The sequence below is a fragment of the Colobus angolensis genome, unplaced genomic scaffold (assembly GCF_000951035.1).
Source record: "Colobus angolensis palliatus isolate OR3802 unplaced genomic scaffold, Cang.pa_1.0 Scaffold433, whole genome shotgun sequence".
In the NCBI taxonomy this organism is placed as follows: Eukaryota; Metazoa; Chordata; class Mammalia; order Primates; family Cercopithecidae; genus Colobus; species Colobus angolensis.
This window is the reverse complement of record NW_012117744.1, coordinates 36,988-52,599: the sequence shown is the minus strand read 5'-3', so window position 1 is coordinate 52,599 and position 15,612 is coordinate 36,988. Positions and strand designations below refer to the sequence as shown.

At 43.4% G+C, this 15,612-nt stretch overlaps 1 protein-coding gene across 1 annotated transcript in view; it reads right to left on the bottom strand.

The window, feature by feature from the left end:
* Window positions 1-309: 309 nt before the first annotated feature.
* Window positions 310-15,612, bottom strand: part of CHRNB3 (cholinergic receptor, nicotinic, beta 3 (neuronal)) — a 34,475-nt gene continuing 19,172 nt past the window's right edge. The window contains exons 4-6 of the mRNA XM_011957083.1: window positions 5,442-5,551; window positions 3,916-4,798; window positions 310-1,227 (exon numbers count right to left, since the gene is read on the bottom strand). Of these exons, the coding sequence (XP_011812473.1) occupies window positions 1,093-1,227; window positions 3,916-4,798; window positions 5,442-5,551 (1,128 nt within the window). The 3' untranslated portion in view covers window positions 310-1,092. The remainder of the gene's footprint in view (window positions 1,228-3,915; window positions 4,799-5,441; window positions 5,552-15,612) is intronic.

Genomic DNA, 15,612 nt, shown 5'->3' with positions numbered 1-15,612 from the left:
AGATTGCAAACTGCTTGCAAGAGCCATCCCTAAAAGTACTCCAGAAAGGGATTTGGATTTATAACTGGGCAGAGAGAAAAATTGCTTTAAGCTAAAACTCAGGAAGAATTTGGCGGTGGCAGCAATTTTGGAGGGCAAAAAGAACCTGAGCAGACTCCCCTCGGAGTCTTAGAGGAGGAACGATGGTGGGTGGGGGTGAAGCCCACCCAGGTGCCAGGAGACAGGGAAACAGAAGGTGGAGCCTAGAGGATAGTGTTGGCATGGATCCGAGTAGACGAGGTGACATCAAAAACCATTATCAGAGAATGCTCTGTACCCTAGTTTACTAGGAAAAGATAATGGATATTAATGAATCCACTTCTGGTAGCAAAGGGCTGTTTCTTTTGTGAGTTGTTTTGGTATGCATGACCTTAAAGCAAGTCACAGCTCACAGGGGGCTCCAGTTTCACCATCTGAAAGCCTTATCGTGCTGGGAATAAACCATGAATAACATCTGCCTCAGTAGGCCAGGCATCTTGGAATCTGTATTATTGTTAAGTGTGTAGTACCAGGTGCCCTGCCAGTGTAATCCCCAAACCCTTCTTGAGATTTGCCTGGCCCATTGCTACAGAAGCACAACACAGCCCCAGTTTGCAACTCAGACAAAACCACCAAGGAGGTCAGTGCTGGGTGGGAGATCCAGGCTCTGTCCACACAGAGAGCTCAATGTGGAGACCTCCTTAAACTCCAGGTGGATTCCCCCTCTCCCCACCGAGGCCTGCTGGTTCTAGGAGGTGTTCCTCCACCAAGTAGCAACAGCTTTTTGTGCACTCTGGCTGTGAGCTCAAGCCTGGACCTATTATCCCTCCCTGAATGTTCAGGGAAACCAAGGCAGGGGCCTGAGGAGGTGTCACTTTCTTTAAAAGCAGCTCACTCTCATGGCAACCACAAATGAGCACATTTACCAGAGTTTCTTCTGTGAGGAGATGTTCCATTTCCATGAAGACAACACAATCAGGGTTCGTAGAACAAGCACGTGCATTTGGATTCTGTCTGTACAACAGCCAGATGTCAGGTCTAAGATGTAATCTAGTCTTTACGTCTTTTAAATTCCTAATGGTAACTATGTAGCCACATCTTCAAAGCAGGGGTAAAAATCAGAACCGAGCCTGTAACTGACACTATCAGAAAGAGCCACAGGAAGATTCGGTCAAGAACTTGAGCTACAAATTTCCAGTCTTGTACTACCTGCAAAAGAGAAAAAGATGCCTTTCACTCAAGACACTGAGCAACTGTTCTGTATTCATCTCAAGGGATTTAAAAAGAGTAACATTCAGATTTATAGCATTTACTTAAGTTTTCAAAATGCATCTAATGTCCCAACCACACTGCAGGCTCAAGTTCTTTCAGGGACTTTGCTAATCATGCCCAAAGGAAGTATCTTGGAACACTGTCATCAGCACTGAAAAAGGAAAATAGAAACAATAGAATTCCGTGTGCATATGTCAACATCCCTGAACAGAATGGGAAAAGTCTGATTTTTACGTGAATAAAAAGGCCAGTTACAGGCGGTGGCTCACGCCTGTAACTCCAGCACTTTGGGGAGGCTGAGGTGGGGGGATCACCTGAGGTTGGGAGTTTGAGACCAGCCTGGCCAACATGGTGAAACCCCCTCTTTACTAAAAATACAAAAATTAGCTGGGCATGGTGGCGGGCGCCTGTAATCCCAGCTACTCGGGAGGGTGAGGCAGGAGAATCGCTTGAACCCAGGAGGCGGAGTGTATCTTAGTATGCCAGTATATCTTACTAGGGTGCTTCCTGATACTCGTATGAAAAGAATCACAAATTTATAATTTAAGAGTTTTTGTGGCCAAATGTCACAGGCTTTCTTTCCTTCCACTCCACCTGTGCTGCAGCTCCAGAAGGAAGGGTGCTGCCGAGCAGAATAATCGACCAGGACAAGACAGAAATTCACGAAGGAGACGGGAGACTGAGTCCCCTTTACTAGGAAGGGGAGGGGAGATGCAGAGAGTGGGCAACAGGTCCATAACACAAAGTCAAGGCACGACTGGCTGAGGAAGTCTGAAAGGAAGGGGAGTCCTCATCCCTCTAGAGTAAATAAATGTCCTCCGTCTTGGGGTTGGGGGGAAGAAATCTTTGTATTAGGTTTTTATTTTGTTTTTTTGAGACATAGTCTCGCTCTGTCACCCAGGCTTCAGTGGTGCAATCTTGGCTCACTGCAACCTCCGCCTCCTGGGTTTAAGTGATTCTCCTGCCTCAGCCTCCCTAGTAGCTGGGATTATAGGCACTTGTCACCATGCCCAGCTAATTTTTGTATTTTTAGTTGAGAGGGGGTTTCACCATGTTGGCCAGGCTGGTCTCGAGCTCCTGACCTCAGGTGATCCACATACCTCGGCCTCCCAAAGTTCTGGGATTACAGGCGTGAGCCACCACACCCAGCCTGTATTAGTGTTTTTAAAAGATGTTAAGAAACAAACAAAAAAAATCCGCCCGGCTTGACAGCTGAATGTTTCTTGTCTAACAGCAGTCACTTTTCTAGTGCTTTATTTAAGTGGATGAAAACCATGACAGATTGTTAAGAGAGAGGGTATATGAGGCAGTGTCTGAGAACGCAAGAGAAAATGTATAAGGATAATTCTAAAAAAAATTCTTAGCCAAGTGCAGTGGCTCACGCCTGTAATCCCAGCACTTTGGGAGGCTGAGGTGGGCAGATCACAAGGTCAGGAGATCAAGACCATCCTGGCTAACACAGTGAAACCCCATCTGTACTAAAAACACAAAAAATTAGCCGAGTGTGGTGGCGGGCGCCTATAGTCCCAGCTACTCAGGAGGCTGAGGCAAGAGAATGGTTTGAACCTGGGAGGCGGAGCTTGCAGTGAGCTGAGATGGCGCCACTGTACTCCAGCCTGGACGACAGAGCGAGACTCCATCTCAAAAATAAAATAAAATAAAATAATTCTTTCATCAGTTTGTTTAGGGGATGAGGCTCTTGGCACTAATTTTCACCAATTTTAGAGTAAAATACTTGAACCCTATAAAGTGAAGTTATTATATAAATTGAAAATATGTTACTTGCTGTAGGCAACAGATTTTTTTTTTCCTTACACTTAAAAAAAATCTGTAAACTAAATAACCACATCCTCTTTCCTCACCAAAATATCTGTTGTAACACTAAATTTTTTATTAATCAAAAAATCTGATTCTTTCTGGTCTTTTATTTCTAAATACTGTGGTTGAACATATCTATCATCCCATGAAAAATGAGAGATAAATTACCAGAGACCAGGATAACCAACTTAAAATGTGTAATTGAGGCCAGGCGCAGTGGCTCACACCTGTAATCCCAGCACTTTGGGAGGCTGAGGCGGGCTGATCACGAATTCAGGAGATCAAGACCGTCCTGGCTAACACAGTGAAACCCCATCTCTACTAAAAATACAAAAAATTAGCCGGGCATGGTGGCAGGCGCCTGTAGTCCCAGCTACTCGGGAGGCTGAGGCAGGGGAATGGCGTGAACCCAGGAGGCGGAGCTTGCAGTGAGCAGAAATCACACCACTGCACTCCAGCCTGGATGACAGAGGGAGACTCCGACTCAAAAAAAAAAAAAAGAAAAGAAAAAGAAAAATGTGTAATTGAATTATTTAATATGGAATTATAAGAAACAATTATAAGAAACAATGCTTAATCAACAGTTGCTTCACTTTTGCTCCTTATGTTTTTGTGAACTACTTCCTAAAAATTCATACTAAGATCACTATGTTATGTCAGGGCTTGCTTTAAAAGGTACATGTATAAAAAGGATGTCTTATAATGTCACATTTAAACCATGACAACATTTTATTGTAAACAGATGTCAAAATATTTGTCTTTGGCCCACCTTTATAGCGGCATAATCGGGAATACCAGTTTACTCACCTGGCTGATAAAATGTTCTTTCTTCACATGTCTTGAAATGTATCTAATGGAATCAGCAGCTTTTTCCAAAAAAGCAACCAGAACTTTTTCTCCATCACTAAGCTGTTTCTGTTTCTGTTTTTCGAGACCTTTGCCTTTCACTACTGGTTGACTCTCCTCTTTCTGTGGGAATGAGTAGCGATCCATGTGGTCTTTCATGCAAAGTAATTTTGGAAGTTTCTGCAGAAAGAACCTCTTAACCCAGGGGGCCATGGGGTGGTATGTGGAAGAAGATCTATGGTGAACGTTAATGACAAACACGGTAACAATGATGGACAGGGTCACGAAAATCATGATGAACAGCAGGTACTCCCCAATGAGAGGAATGACTTTGGAAGACGATGGGATGATTTCTTCAATCACTAAAAGGAAAACTGTCAGAGAAACCAAGACTGATGTGGATAATGAAAGTTTTTCTCCTTCATCTGAAGGTAAATAGAACACAAGAACTGTTAGGAAAGACAGCCCCAGGCAGGGGATGATGAGAAAGAGTGTATAGAATAAAGGCAGGCGTCTCAGGACGAAGGAATATGTGATAAAGGGATAGGAGTACATGCCGTCCCTTCTGTTCCCCTTCATCCCCTTTGCGTTCAGTATTTCCCATTCTCCGTTATCGAAGAAGTCCTTTCTGTCAACATTTTCATTGATCAAAATGAGGTCAACCATGGTGCCATCATAAGTCCAGGATCCAAACTTCATGGAACAGTTCTGTCGGTCGAACGGGAAAAACGTGACGTCCATGGTGCAGGAGCTTTTGTAGCTGGCGGGAGGGGTCCAGACAACAGTTCCGTTTGATTTCACGATGACCTTGGTCATCAGGGAGCCTTCAAAACGGCCGTCAGCGCTGCAATCAAAGCAGTTTCACCTTAGCAGTCGGTGGAGCACCTGCTAGTTTTTGTTCTTTTTCCCAGCATTGACTATTTCTATTTTATGACTTTTCTTTTCTTTTTTGAGATGGAGCCTCACTCTATCGCCAGGGCTGGAGCGCAGTGTGGCACCATCTCAGCTCACTGCAACCTACGCCTCCTGGGTTCAAGCAATTCTCCTGCCTCAGCCTCCTGAGTAACTGGGATTACAGGTGCCTGCCACCATGCCCAGCTAAGTTTTTGTATTTTTAGTAGAGACAGGGTTTCACCATATTTGCCAGGCTGGTCCCGAACTCCTGACCTCATGATTAGCCTGCCTCGGCCTCCCAAAGTGCTGAGATTACAGCCATGAGCCACCGTGCCCTGCCCTATTTTAGGACTTTTCTACCACAACACCAGGCAACTGTTTTAAAATAAACAATTTTTTTTATTTTAAGTTGAATATTTCCTTTAAGTATTTTTGCCTGAATCAGAATTTTCTATTCCTGGTGTTAATCAGGAAAAATAGTTTTCTTCTGTGATATTTACTTTTCTTTTATTCACTTTTTTAAAAATTTATTTTTTTCACTTTTTAAAAAATTTATTTTTTTTCCTATAAGTAAGAAACAATGTGATACTTACTTTTCAAAGAGAACTATGTCAGGAAGCCACAGAGATTCTGATGGAACTTTAATGGAATGGATCCCACCATAATCATCAGGATTCCAGCGTAACTTGTGGTCTGTCCATTCCTGCATGAAATTAGTACACCGTGATTTTATTCTGAAAGTTCAATGTATTAGATCTTGAAATCTTCAAGTTTCTGTTAGCTTTATCAAGCCACTGTTTCATTAAGAAAAGGAAATTGTCCTGGTTAGACTGTGTGACCCCACTGAGGACTCAGTACAGGATTCACCTTGGGGCAGCCTGGCCTCTGATCTCACCCGGGCCCACACACTTTGCATGTTACATATTTCCAAAATCACCGTATCTGCCTCACCACGAAGAGGCTCTACAACAAACGCCACTAATTCGTGATCTATCTTTTCAGCCTATTTTCTCTTAACAAACAAACAAAAGAAAAGCAATGATGTGTCTAATTCAGTTTATTCTAGGAGGGTGGGTCCAGTAATACTTTATTCACATGCTAACAGGTACAAGTGATTTTGAACACCACTCAAGAGGCTTGGATGAACATCCACCTGCTATGTTAATATGAGACATCCATTTTCCATGAATTCTTCTTGATCACATTAGAACTTGTATCCAATAAAAATGTTTTCCCAACATTTTCTTTTAAGTTCTGAATTTATTTTTGGAGCTCCCAATTATAATTTTAAATTACATTCCTAATATTGTTAGCCTCCAGGCACTTACACATTTTTCTTCATAAGGATGAAATCACATGGCATGTTTTACAGGGGCTGATTAATCTAGATAAATAAACCTGACCATGAATTGGTCAGACTGCGAAGGTCAAGAGGATGATGTATGGATAACCTGACCACAGCAGAATGGACTCTACTAAAAAGATTTTGGGTCCAAAATCACAGGAAATCTGACCTGAAAATTAAACTTTTCTATTCTACAGCCTCTCATGTGGATAGGTGAATAAGGATGCAGGAGTTCAGAGAGTTAGAAGGGCATGCCCAGCATGAGGCTTCCCAGAGCCCAGTGATGCCAACTTTGTCATTAAAACATCAGGAATCAGGAGATGGATTATGTCACTAGATAGTAAAATACTGAAATATGCATGATGCCTGACAAATGATGGAACTCCACACCCCAGAGGAAACATTGTCTATCTTAGACAATATTTTTGAGACTTGATCTCCCAAAAACAAAGTTTAAGATGTGTGGGCCTTTAAAAAGCTAGAATCTAAAGTATAACAAAATGGCATGATATTTACGGGAAAACATGCATATGAAACTGACAGTTTAAGAGCCCAATATAATAAAGTATTCACCATGTTTACTTGGTACTCATGGGCTTCTCTTTTTTTCTTCCTCCTCTGCCTATTTTAAAGAGCAAATATAATCTCCTTCCTAGGAATAATTTGTCTCCTGCTGAGGAGACTCTTACTATCATTGGTAGGTCTGAGTCTCAGAAATCTTGGAGGGAACTCACTTATAGTAGCATTTGTGGTTTGTTTCAATTCCACTTGATGCACTTTGTAAAAATTTACTTACAATAAAATTCACTCTTTTGTTTACAGTTATTAATGCAAATAGCTGTATAATAACTGCAGGCATTAAGACACCAAAACAGTTTTTTTGCCCAAAATATTTCCCAGGTGCTGCCCTTTTGTAATCAACCCCTTCCACATTTCCAACCCTCAGAAATCCCTGATTCTCTGTTTCTATAATTTCACCTTTTCTAGAATGTCATGTAAATGGAATCAACATAACATTTCAATTCTGACGTCTTTACTTAGCAACGCGTTTTTTTTTTTTTTTTTTTTTTTTTTTTTTTTAATTTGAGACAGAATCTTGTTCTTTTGCCCAGGCTGGAGTGCTATGGTGACATTACGATTCACTGTAGCCTCAACTTCCTGGGCTCAAGTGATCCTCCTGCCTCAGGCTCCCAAGTAGCTGAGACCACAGGTGTGTACCATCACACCCAGCTAATTGTTTTGCTTTGTAGAAATAAAGTCTTCCTATGTTGCCCAGGCTGTTCTTGAACCCCTAGGCTCAAGCAATTCTCCTGCCTCGCCTCCCAAAGTGTAGGGATTACAGGCATGAGCCATTGAGCCCAGATTCATTGTGCTTTTTAATATGTATTTTCCTAATGACTAATCATTAATATCTTCATGTGTTTATCTGCCATCCATGTATCTTATTTGGTCAAGTGCATAATGTTTAATCAAGTTGTTTGTTTTCTTACTGAGTTTTAAGAGTTCCTTATACATTCTGGATAAAAGTGGTTTGTCAAATATTTGATTTACAAACATTTTCTCTCAGTCTTTTTTTCTCTTAATAATGTATTTCACAAGTCAGAAATTCTAAAAGTTCATTTTATCAGTTTTATTGTTTATGGATTGTGTCATATCTAAGAAATCTTTGCCTAACACAGGGTCACAAAGATTTTCTTATATACTTTCTCCTAGAAATTTTGTAGTTTTTTGTTTGTTTTTTGAGACAGAGTCTCGCTCTGTCACCAGGCTGGAGTGCAGTAGCACAATCTCGGCTCACTGCAACCTCTGCCTCCTGGGTTCAAACGATTCTCCTGCCTCAGCCTCCTGAGTAACTGGGACTACAGGTGCACGCCACCACACCCAGATAATTTTTGTATTTTTAGTAGAGATGAGGTTTCGCCGTGTTGGCCAGAATGGTCTTGATCTCTTGACCTTGTGATCCACCAGCCTCGACTTAGGTCTAAGATCCATTTTCAGTTAATATTTTATAAAGGTGCAGGAATGGGTTGAGGTTCATTTTCTTTTGCATGTGAGTGTCCAATTGTTTCAGCACCTTTTGTGGAGAAGACTAAACATTATCCATGGAACTTCCTTTGTACCTTTGTCAAAATGTAGTTAACTATGTATGTGCATGGGTCCATTCTGGACCGTTCTGTTTCACTGATCTGTGTATCTGTCTTTTTTTTTTCTTTTTTTTCGAGACAGAGTCTCACTCTGTCCCCCAGGCTGGAGTGCAGTGGTGCAATCTCGTCTCACTGCAACTTCCACCTCCCAGGTTCAAGTAATTCTCCTGCTTCAGCCTCCCAAGTAGCTGGGATTACAGGGGTGTGTCACCACGCCTGGCTAATTTTTGTGTTTTTAGTAGAGACAGGGTTTCACTATCTTGGCCAGGCTGGTCTTGAACTCCTGACCTGAAGTGATCCACCCACCTTGGCCTCCCAAAATGCTGGGATTACAGGTGTGAGCCACAGTGACTGGCCCTGTGACAGTATCACATTGTCTTGGTTATTATAGCTTTAAGTAAATTTTTGAATCTGCTTGTTGCTATCTATAAGATATCCTGCCAAGATTTTAATTGTGATTGATTTGAATATACAGATTAGTTTGGTGAGAACTGGCATCATGATATGGAATCTCCTGGCCCAGGAATATTATTTACGTCTCCATTTATCTAGGTCTTGATCTTTTGTTGTTGTTGTTTTGTTAGTGTTTTGCAGTTTTAGGCTTACAGACATTGCACATATTTAGTTAGATTTACACCTAAGTAGGCCAGGTGCAGTGGCTTACGCCTGTAATCCCAGCAGTTTGTGGGGCCAAGATGGGTGGATCACCTGAGGTCAGGAGTTCATGACCAGCCTGGCCAACATGGTGAAGCCCAGTCTCTATAAAAATACAAAAATTAGTCAGGCATGATGATGGGTGCCTGTAATCCCAGCTACTTGGGAGGCTGAGGTAGGAGAATCGCTTGAACCCGGGGGCGGAGGTTGCAGTGAGCCGAGATCGCACCAATGCGCTCCAGCCTGGATGACAGAGCCAGACTCCATCTCAAAAAAAAAAAAAAAAAAGAAAGTCATTTAATTTTTAAAATTCCAATCGTTCGTTGTTAGTATCTAAATATGCAATTGACTTTTGCATATTGACCCCATGTCCTGTGACCTGGCTTAGCTCATTTAGTTTTGGGATATTTTCTGTAGATTTTCTGTATAGACAGTTATGTCATTTGCAAGTGGAGTGTTTTATTTCTTCCTTTCCAATCTGAATAACGTTGACTGCTTTTCCTTGCCTTAATTACTGAGTAGTAGTAGCTGCAACACCAGAAAGATGGCAGAGCAAGAGCAAAGAAAAATCCCTTTGGTTCCAGAAAATCTCCTGAAAATGAGGAAGGCTTACCAAGCCCTCAAAGCCACCCAGGCAAAGCAGGCACTTTTGCAAAGAAGGAGCAGAGAAAGAGAAAAGGGCTCAGGTTTAAACAACTGGAATCATTCCTACATGATTCCTGGTGGCAGAAACGTGACATGGTGTGTCTCAGACGACTAGAAGTGAAACCTCGTGCCTTGGAATTGCCAGATAAACATTCCTTGGCCATTGTTGTACGCATTGAAAGGATTGATGGCATGAGTTTACTGGTGCAGAGAACCACTGTGAGACTTTGCCTAAAGAAAATTTTTAGTGGTGTCTTTGTAAAAGTCACCCCTCAGAACCTAAAAATGCTGCATATAGTGGAACCTTATGTAACCTAGGGATTTCCAAATCTGAAGTCTATCCAGGAACTCATTTTGAAATGTGGACAAGCCAAGGTCAAGAATAAGACCATCCCTCTGACAGACAACACAGTGATTGAGGAGCACTGGGAAAGCATTTCCAGGAGATCTCATGGTTCTTGCACCCTTTCCACCTCTCAAGGGCCTGTCATGCTACCAAAAATAGAGTGGGCTTCCTCAAGGAGACGGGCACACCTGGCTATCAGGGTGAACGCATCAATCAGCTGATCTGCCAGCTGAACTAGACCCAGGTGCCAAACTGCAGTAAATTTTTTATCAATGAATTGGAAGCATGTGTTTTTGTATTTGGGGGAATTTTTATCAAGTATCGTCAGAGAAGTTTATTTCCTGCTTTATCTTCAAAAACTGGAAAGGAAGGGTCAAAGAAAAGACAGTAGCTGGCCAGGTGCAGTGGCTCATGCCTGTAATCCCAGCACTTTGGGAGGCCGAGGTGGGTGGATCGCCTGAAGTCAGGAGTTTGAGACCAGCCTGTCCAACATGGAGAAACCCCATCTGTACTAAAAATATAAAAATTAGCCAGGTGTGGGGGCACATGCCTGTAATCCCAGCTACTAGGGAGGCTGAGGCAGGAGAATTGCTTGAACCCCGGAGGTGGAGGTTGTGGTGAGCCGAGATTGCGCCATTGCACTCCAGCCTATGCAACAAGAGCAAAACTCCATCTCAAAAAAGAAGAAAAAGAAAAGACAGTAGCTTATGTTCATGGCAAGCACCTCTCATCACAGTTCAGTTTTGGCATTTGAAAGTCAGAAAGATTTGTGTTGCTTACCTGACCTTCAAAAGCAGGATTAACAGCTGTGACCAGAGATAAAATGGAGATAGTGGTTTATGGGGCTCACTGTTTTCAAAGAGTTCATTCATTCATCAAATATGCAAGGCATGTACTAGCACTGAGCACAGCTGCCTCGACCTCTTATCCTGGGGCTGACTCAGATGATAAATCAGTCAACTAACAAATACTCACACCTCCTGACAGTTGCTATAAAGGAGTCAGTTTTGGTATGGGATACAGAACAGTGGAGTAGACAGGGAAGACATTTCCAAGGAGATGACATTTAGACTAAACATGCAGGGTAAGAAGGAGTCTGAGGGCTGGGTGCGGTGGCTCAGGCCTGTAATTCCAGCACTTTGGGAGGCCGAGGCAGGCAGATCACGAGGTCAGGAGTTGAAGACCATCCTGGCTAACATGGTGAAACCCCGTCTCTACTAAAAACACAAAAATTAGCTGGGTGTGGTGGCACGTGTCTTTAGTTCCAACTACTTGGGAGGCTGAGGCAGGAGAATCGCTTGAATCCAGGAGGCAGAGTTTGCAGTGAGCCAAGATTATGCCACTGCGCTCTAGCCTGGTGACAGAGCAAGACCCTGTCTCAAAAAAAAAAAAGAAGGATTCTGGTCAGGACAGGGTTGAGAAGGCTGGCCAAAGATGGAACCACCTGTGGGAAGGTGCTGGGGCAGGAAGGAAGGAGAGCATGAATGAGGGATGCCTTCAGATCCTTGAGGAGGATATTAAAGGGATCTAGAGCAGACTCAGTTGCTTCTAACCAGTAAAGAAAAACAGGCTGGGTGGGACTTGTGGTCAATACTGCTTACACTGGTGGTCTCAAAAGAGAAAGCACGCTAGACTCCACTCACAAGCCCTGAGCTCCACACTAGGACTGTGCTTTACTAGCTGTACAACTTGGATGAGTCACTGATCTCCAGCTGCTGCATTGCTTTGCAAGGGTGAGAGAGCATTCTTCACAACCTTAGTGTCCTTCTGCTATCAGACCAGAGAATCACAGAGCGTTCTCCCTGAGATGCCCATCAGAGGGTTCATCCAGTTTCTTTTCTGTTGTTTTTAGACAGAGTCTCACTCTGTTGCCCAGGCTGGAGTGCCATGGTGTGATCACAGCTCATTGCAGTTTCAACCTCCTGGGCTCAAACCATCTTCCAACCCCAGCCTCCCAAGTAGCTAGGACTACAAGTATGCACCACCACGCCCGGCTAATTTTTTCTTATTTTTTGTACAGACAGGGGACTCCCTGTGTTGACCAGGCTGGTTTCAAACTCCTAGCCTCAAGTGATCCTCCTGCCTTGGCCTCCCAAAGTGTTGGGATTACAGGCAGGAGCCACCACGCCCAGCCCACCCAATTTCTGCCAGGATGCATGTTCACCACAGAGCTAGCTGTGCCCTGTAGCCCAGGACCACTGTGGGTTTAGAATGGCACAAGCCACAGGACATTTGCAAGTGGTGGAGTTAGCAGTGCCCAGCTGAGGAGCCACAGCCCAAACCTCTATCTTGTTCTCTAAGGGGCTGCGAGGTTTTCTGGTCACCTCTTTGTTCTTTCTGAAACCCTGGTGACATCTGGAGATTAAGCTCCTGTCTCTCCCTTCTTAGGGTAAGAGATGAGAAATAATATTCCATGTTTGCATAGTGTGTTCTAGCTGAGACGCTCAAAGCCGTTGTCAAACACCAGCTCTGCATCACAGCAGTTCCTGGCTTGAGAGCAGTTTTTGCAGGAAACAGGAGCGCAAAGGGTATGTCAGAGCCAAATATCAAAGTTAATCTATGACTAAGAAAAAATGGAAAAACACTCCAACTCTAGGTTTCCTCATTCAGAAAAATTGCAATTTCAAATCCATTTCAAATATATATATAATCCTTTAAAATGGTCTTTTCTTACATGTATTACCTGAATGATCGCTCATAAATGTCTAGCTAAACCATAACCCAGAGTCAAATTTTATTTAAACCTAAATCATAAGCTTTTTTAAAAAACCTATAAACAAAGTCCCCGAATTTTTTTTATTTTTATTTTTTTTGAGACAGAGTCTCCCTCTGTCGCCCAGGCTGGAGTGCAGTGGCGTGATCTCGGCTCAATGCAAGCTCCGCCTCCCAGGTTCACGCCATTCTCCTCTCTCAGCCTCCTGAGTAGCTGGGACTACAGGCACCCGCCACCATGCCCAGCTAATTTTTTTGTATTTTTAGTAGAGATGGGGTTTCACTGTGTTAGCCAGGATGGTCTCAATCTCCTGACCTCGTGATCTGCCTGCCTCGGCCTCCCAAAGTGCTGGGATTACAGGTGTGAGCCACCGCACTAGGCCAAGTCCCCAAATTATTCTTACTTCAATGCTAAAAGGACCAAGAGATAAGGAACAAATATTCTTTGCTGTTATCTTGATATGCAGTCTCTGGGACATCCCTGGGATCTCCAGTCATCTTAGATGTGAAATTCTTAAAGCCAAATTATTGTTGATTCATTTTAATCTTAAAGACAGCAACATGACATATTATATGTTTCATATTCCTGTTAAATTCATGAGTTGTTAAGGCCAAGAAATGTGATTTGTTATTAAGGATGAAAGCCAGGCATGGTGGCTCACCTGTGTAATCCCAGCACTTTGGGAGGCCCAGGCAGGCGATCACATGGGGTCAGGAGTTCCAGACCAGCCTAGCCAACATGGTGAAACTCCGTCTTTACTAAAAACGCAAAAATTAGCTAGGCGTGGTGGCACATGACTGTAATCACAGCTACTCAGGAGGATGAGGTGCGAGAATCATTTGAACCCAGGAGGTGGAGGTTGCAGTGAGTTGAGATTGCACCACTGTACTCTACACTCCACCCTGGGTGACAGAGTGAGACTCTGTCTCAAAAAAAAGATGAGAAAGCTCAAAAGTGGCAACAGGAAGTGACATTTATTGAGCTAGTCATATTCACATACATTATCTCATGTAATCCCCCAGACAACACTGTGAGCTAGGCATCACCTCTATTTAATAGATGAAGAGATTGAGGGTCAGAGAGGTGAAGTGACTTGCCCAAGTTTATATAGTAGGCCATTTGACCCCTACTCAATTCTTACCAGGGTCCACTTGAATAAGAAGTCCAAACTTGGCCTCCTTTGCTAAGGTCAGAGTAAGGTTGCAGAAAAGGAAGGAAAATCAGATCATGAGTAAAGATCTGAGATGAATTCATGAACTTATAAGTGCCATTCCAGGTGGTGGATGGTAGATTTTGGGGAGATCACCCAGACCTCTAGGACTAGCCTGACCTTTCCACAAGAGGTCTACTTCTTATTTCTCCTGAGAAATCAGCTCCAGGGGTCTATCTAATAAGGCCTTCATGTTTGCTGAACTTTTTGTTGATCTAAAACAGACATCAGCTGTTGGAAAGACACTGCTACTTTAAGATGTTGGCCTTGGCAGACATTCCAGCAGTTTTATTTTCCTCAGGATTGTCATGGGGAGAGGAGAACAAACTGTCTCGGCTACAGTGAAGCCGAATCATTTAGTCCTCTCATTGTCTTATTTTTATATGCAACAGTGCCCAGCTCTGACAGGGCCTTTTGAGGCAGAAGGTGAAACTGACTCTGGAGGCGGGGACTCGGGTACCGGACCAGATTGAGAACTAGCTAAACAGGGCAGGGCAGAAGCGGCTTTCCGTAAGACACAGCCACCAGGGCACTATGTCAGTTTACCATCACCAAGGCAACACCCGGAAGTTACCACCCTTTTCCATGGCAATGACCTGGAAGTTACCACCCACCTAGACATTTCTGCATAAACTGCCCCTTAATTTGCATATAATTAAAGGTGGGTTTAAATATGACTGCAGCCCTCGTCTGGACGCACTGCTGGGGGGTAGCTGTGGTCTGTAGGGAGCAGTATCTCTGCTGCCGGTGTCCTTGAGTTCTTTTCTTGGTGAAGCCAGGCTAAGCCCCAGTTTTGGGGCTCACCTACCCTGCATCACCTACACAGTGCAGAGTAGGCTCTCAGGAAATATGGAGTGAGTAAATTTGGCGCTTGTTGTCATAGTTATAATTTCTATGGTAAGATCTAGGCAAAAGGGCCAACCCTTGTGTCATTTCAAAAAAGGTCAGTTTTGCTCAGCGCAGTGGCTCACGCCTGTAATCCCAGCACTTTGGGAGGCCAAAGCAGGTGGATAACCTGAAGGCAGGAGCTCGAGGCCAGCCTGGCCAACATGGTGAAACCCTCCTCTCTACTAAATACAAAAATTAGCTGGGCGTGGTGGCCGGCGCCTGTAATCCCAGCTACTCAGGAGGCTGAAGCAGAATTACTTGAACCCAGGATGCGGAGGTTGCAGTGAGCCGAGATCATGCCACTGCACTCCAGCCTGGGTGACAGAGCAAGACTCCATCTCAAAAAAAAAAAAAAAAAAAAATAAGATCAGTTTAATTTTCATTGTCTCTAAGGTGCTTTCCACGTTTTCCTAACCTTGATATGATGGTGCAGGATCTGAGGGGCTGGGGCAGTAAGTACTTTCTCACGTAGTCCTAGTGAGTCAATGTTAACAATATATTTATAGTTTATAGGGGTTTGATTACTGTCTGGAAGTACAAAGGAGGAAGACAAACTAGTTCGCAATATAAAATCAATAAAATAAAAATAGCACCATGTAGAAGACTTCCTCTGGATGTCACTAGATTTGTGCTGTATAAAGTTCTGTCTTTGGTTGAGAGGATAGAAGAAGAGTGTCTAAATATACCGGAGGAGAGCTATGGAAACAGAGGATAAAATAGGAGAATTGACTTAAAAAACCCCACAAGTATCTCATTTGCATGCGCTGCCATGGAACGTGCTTTTGTTCCAAGTGGGTAGAATTCTCTTCTCCATGTGGA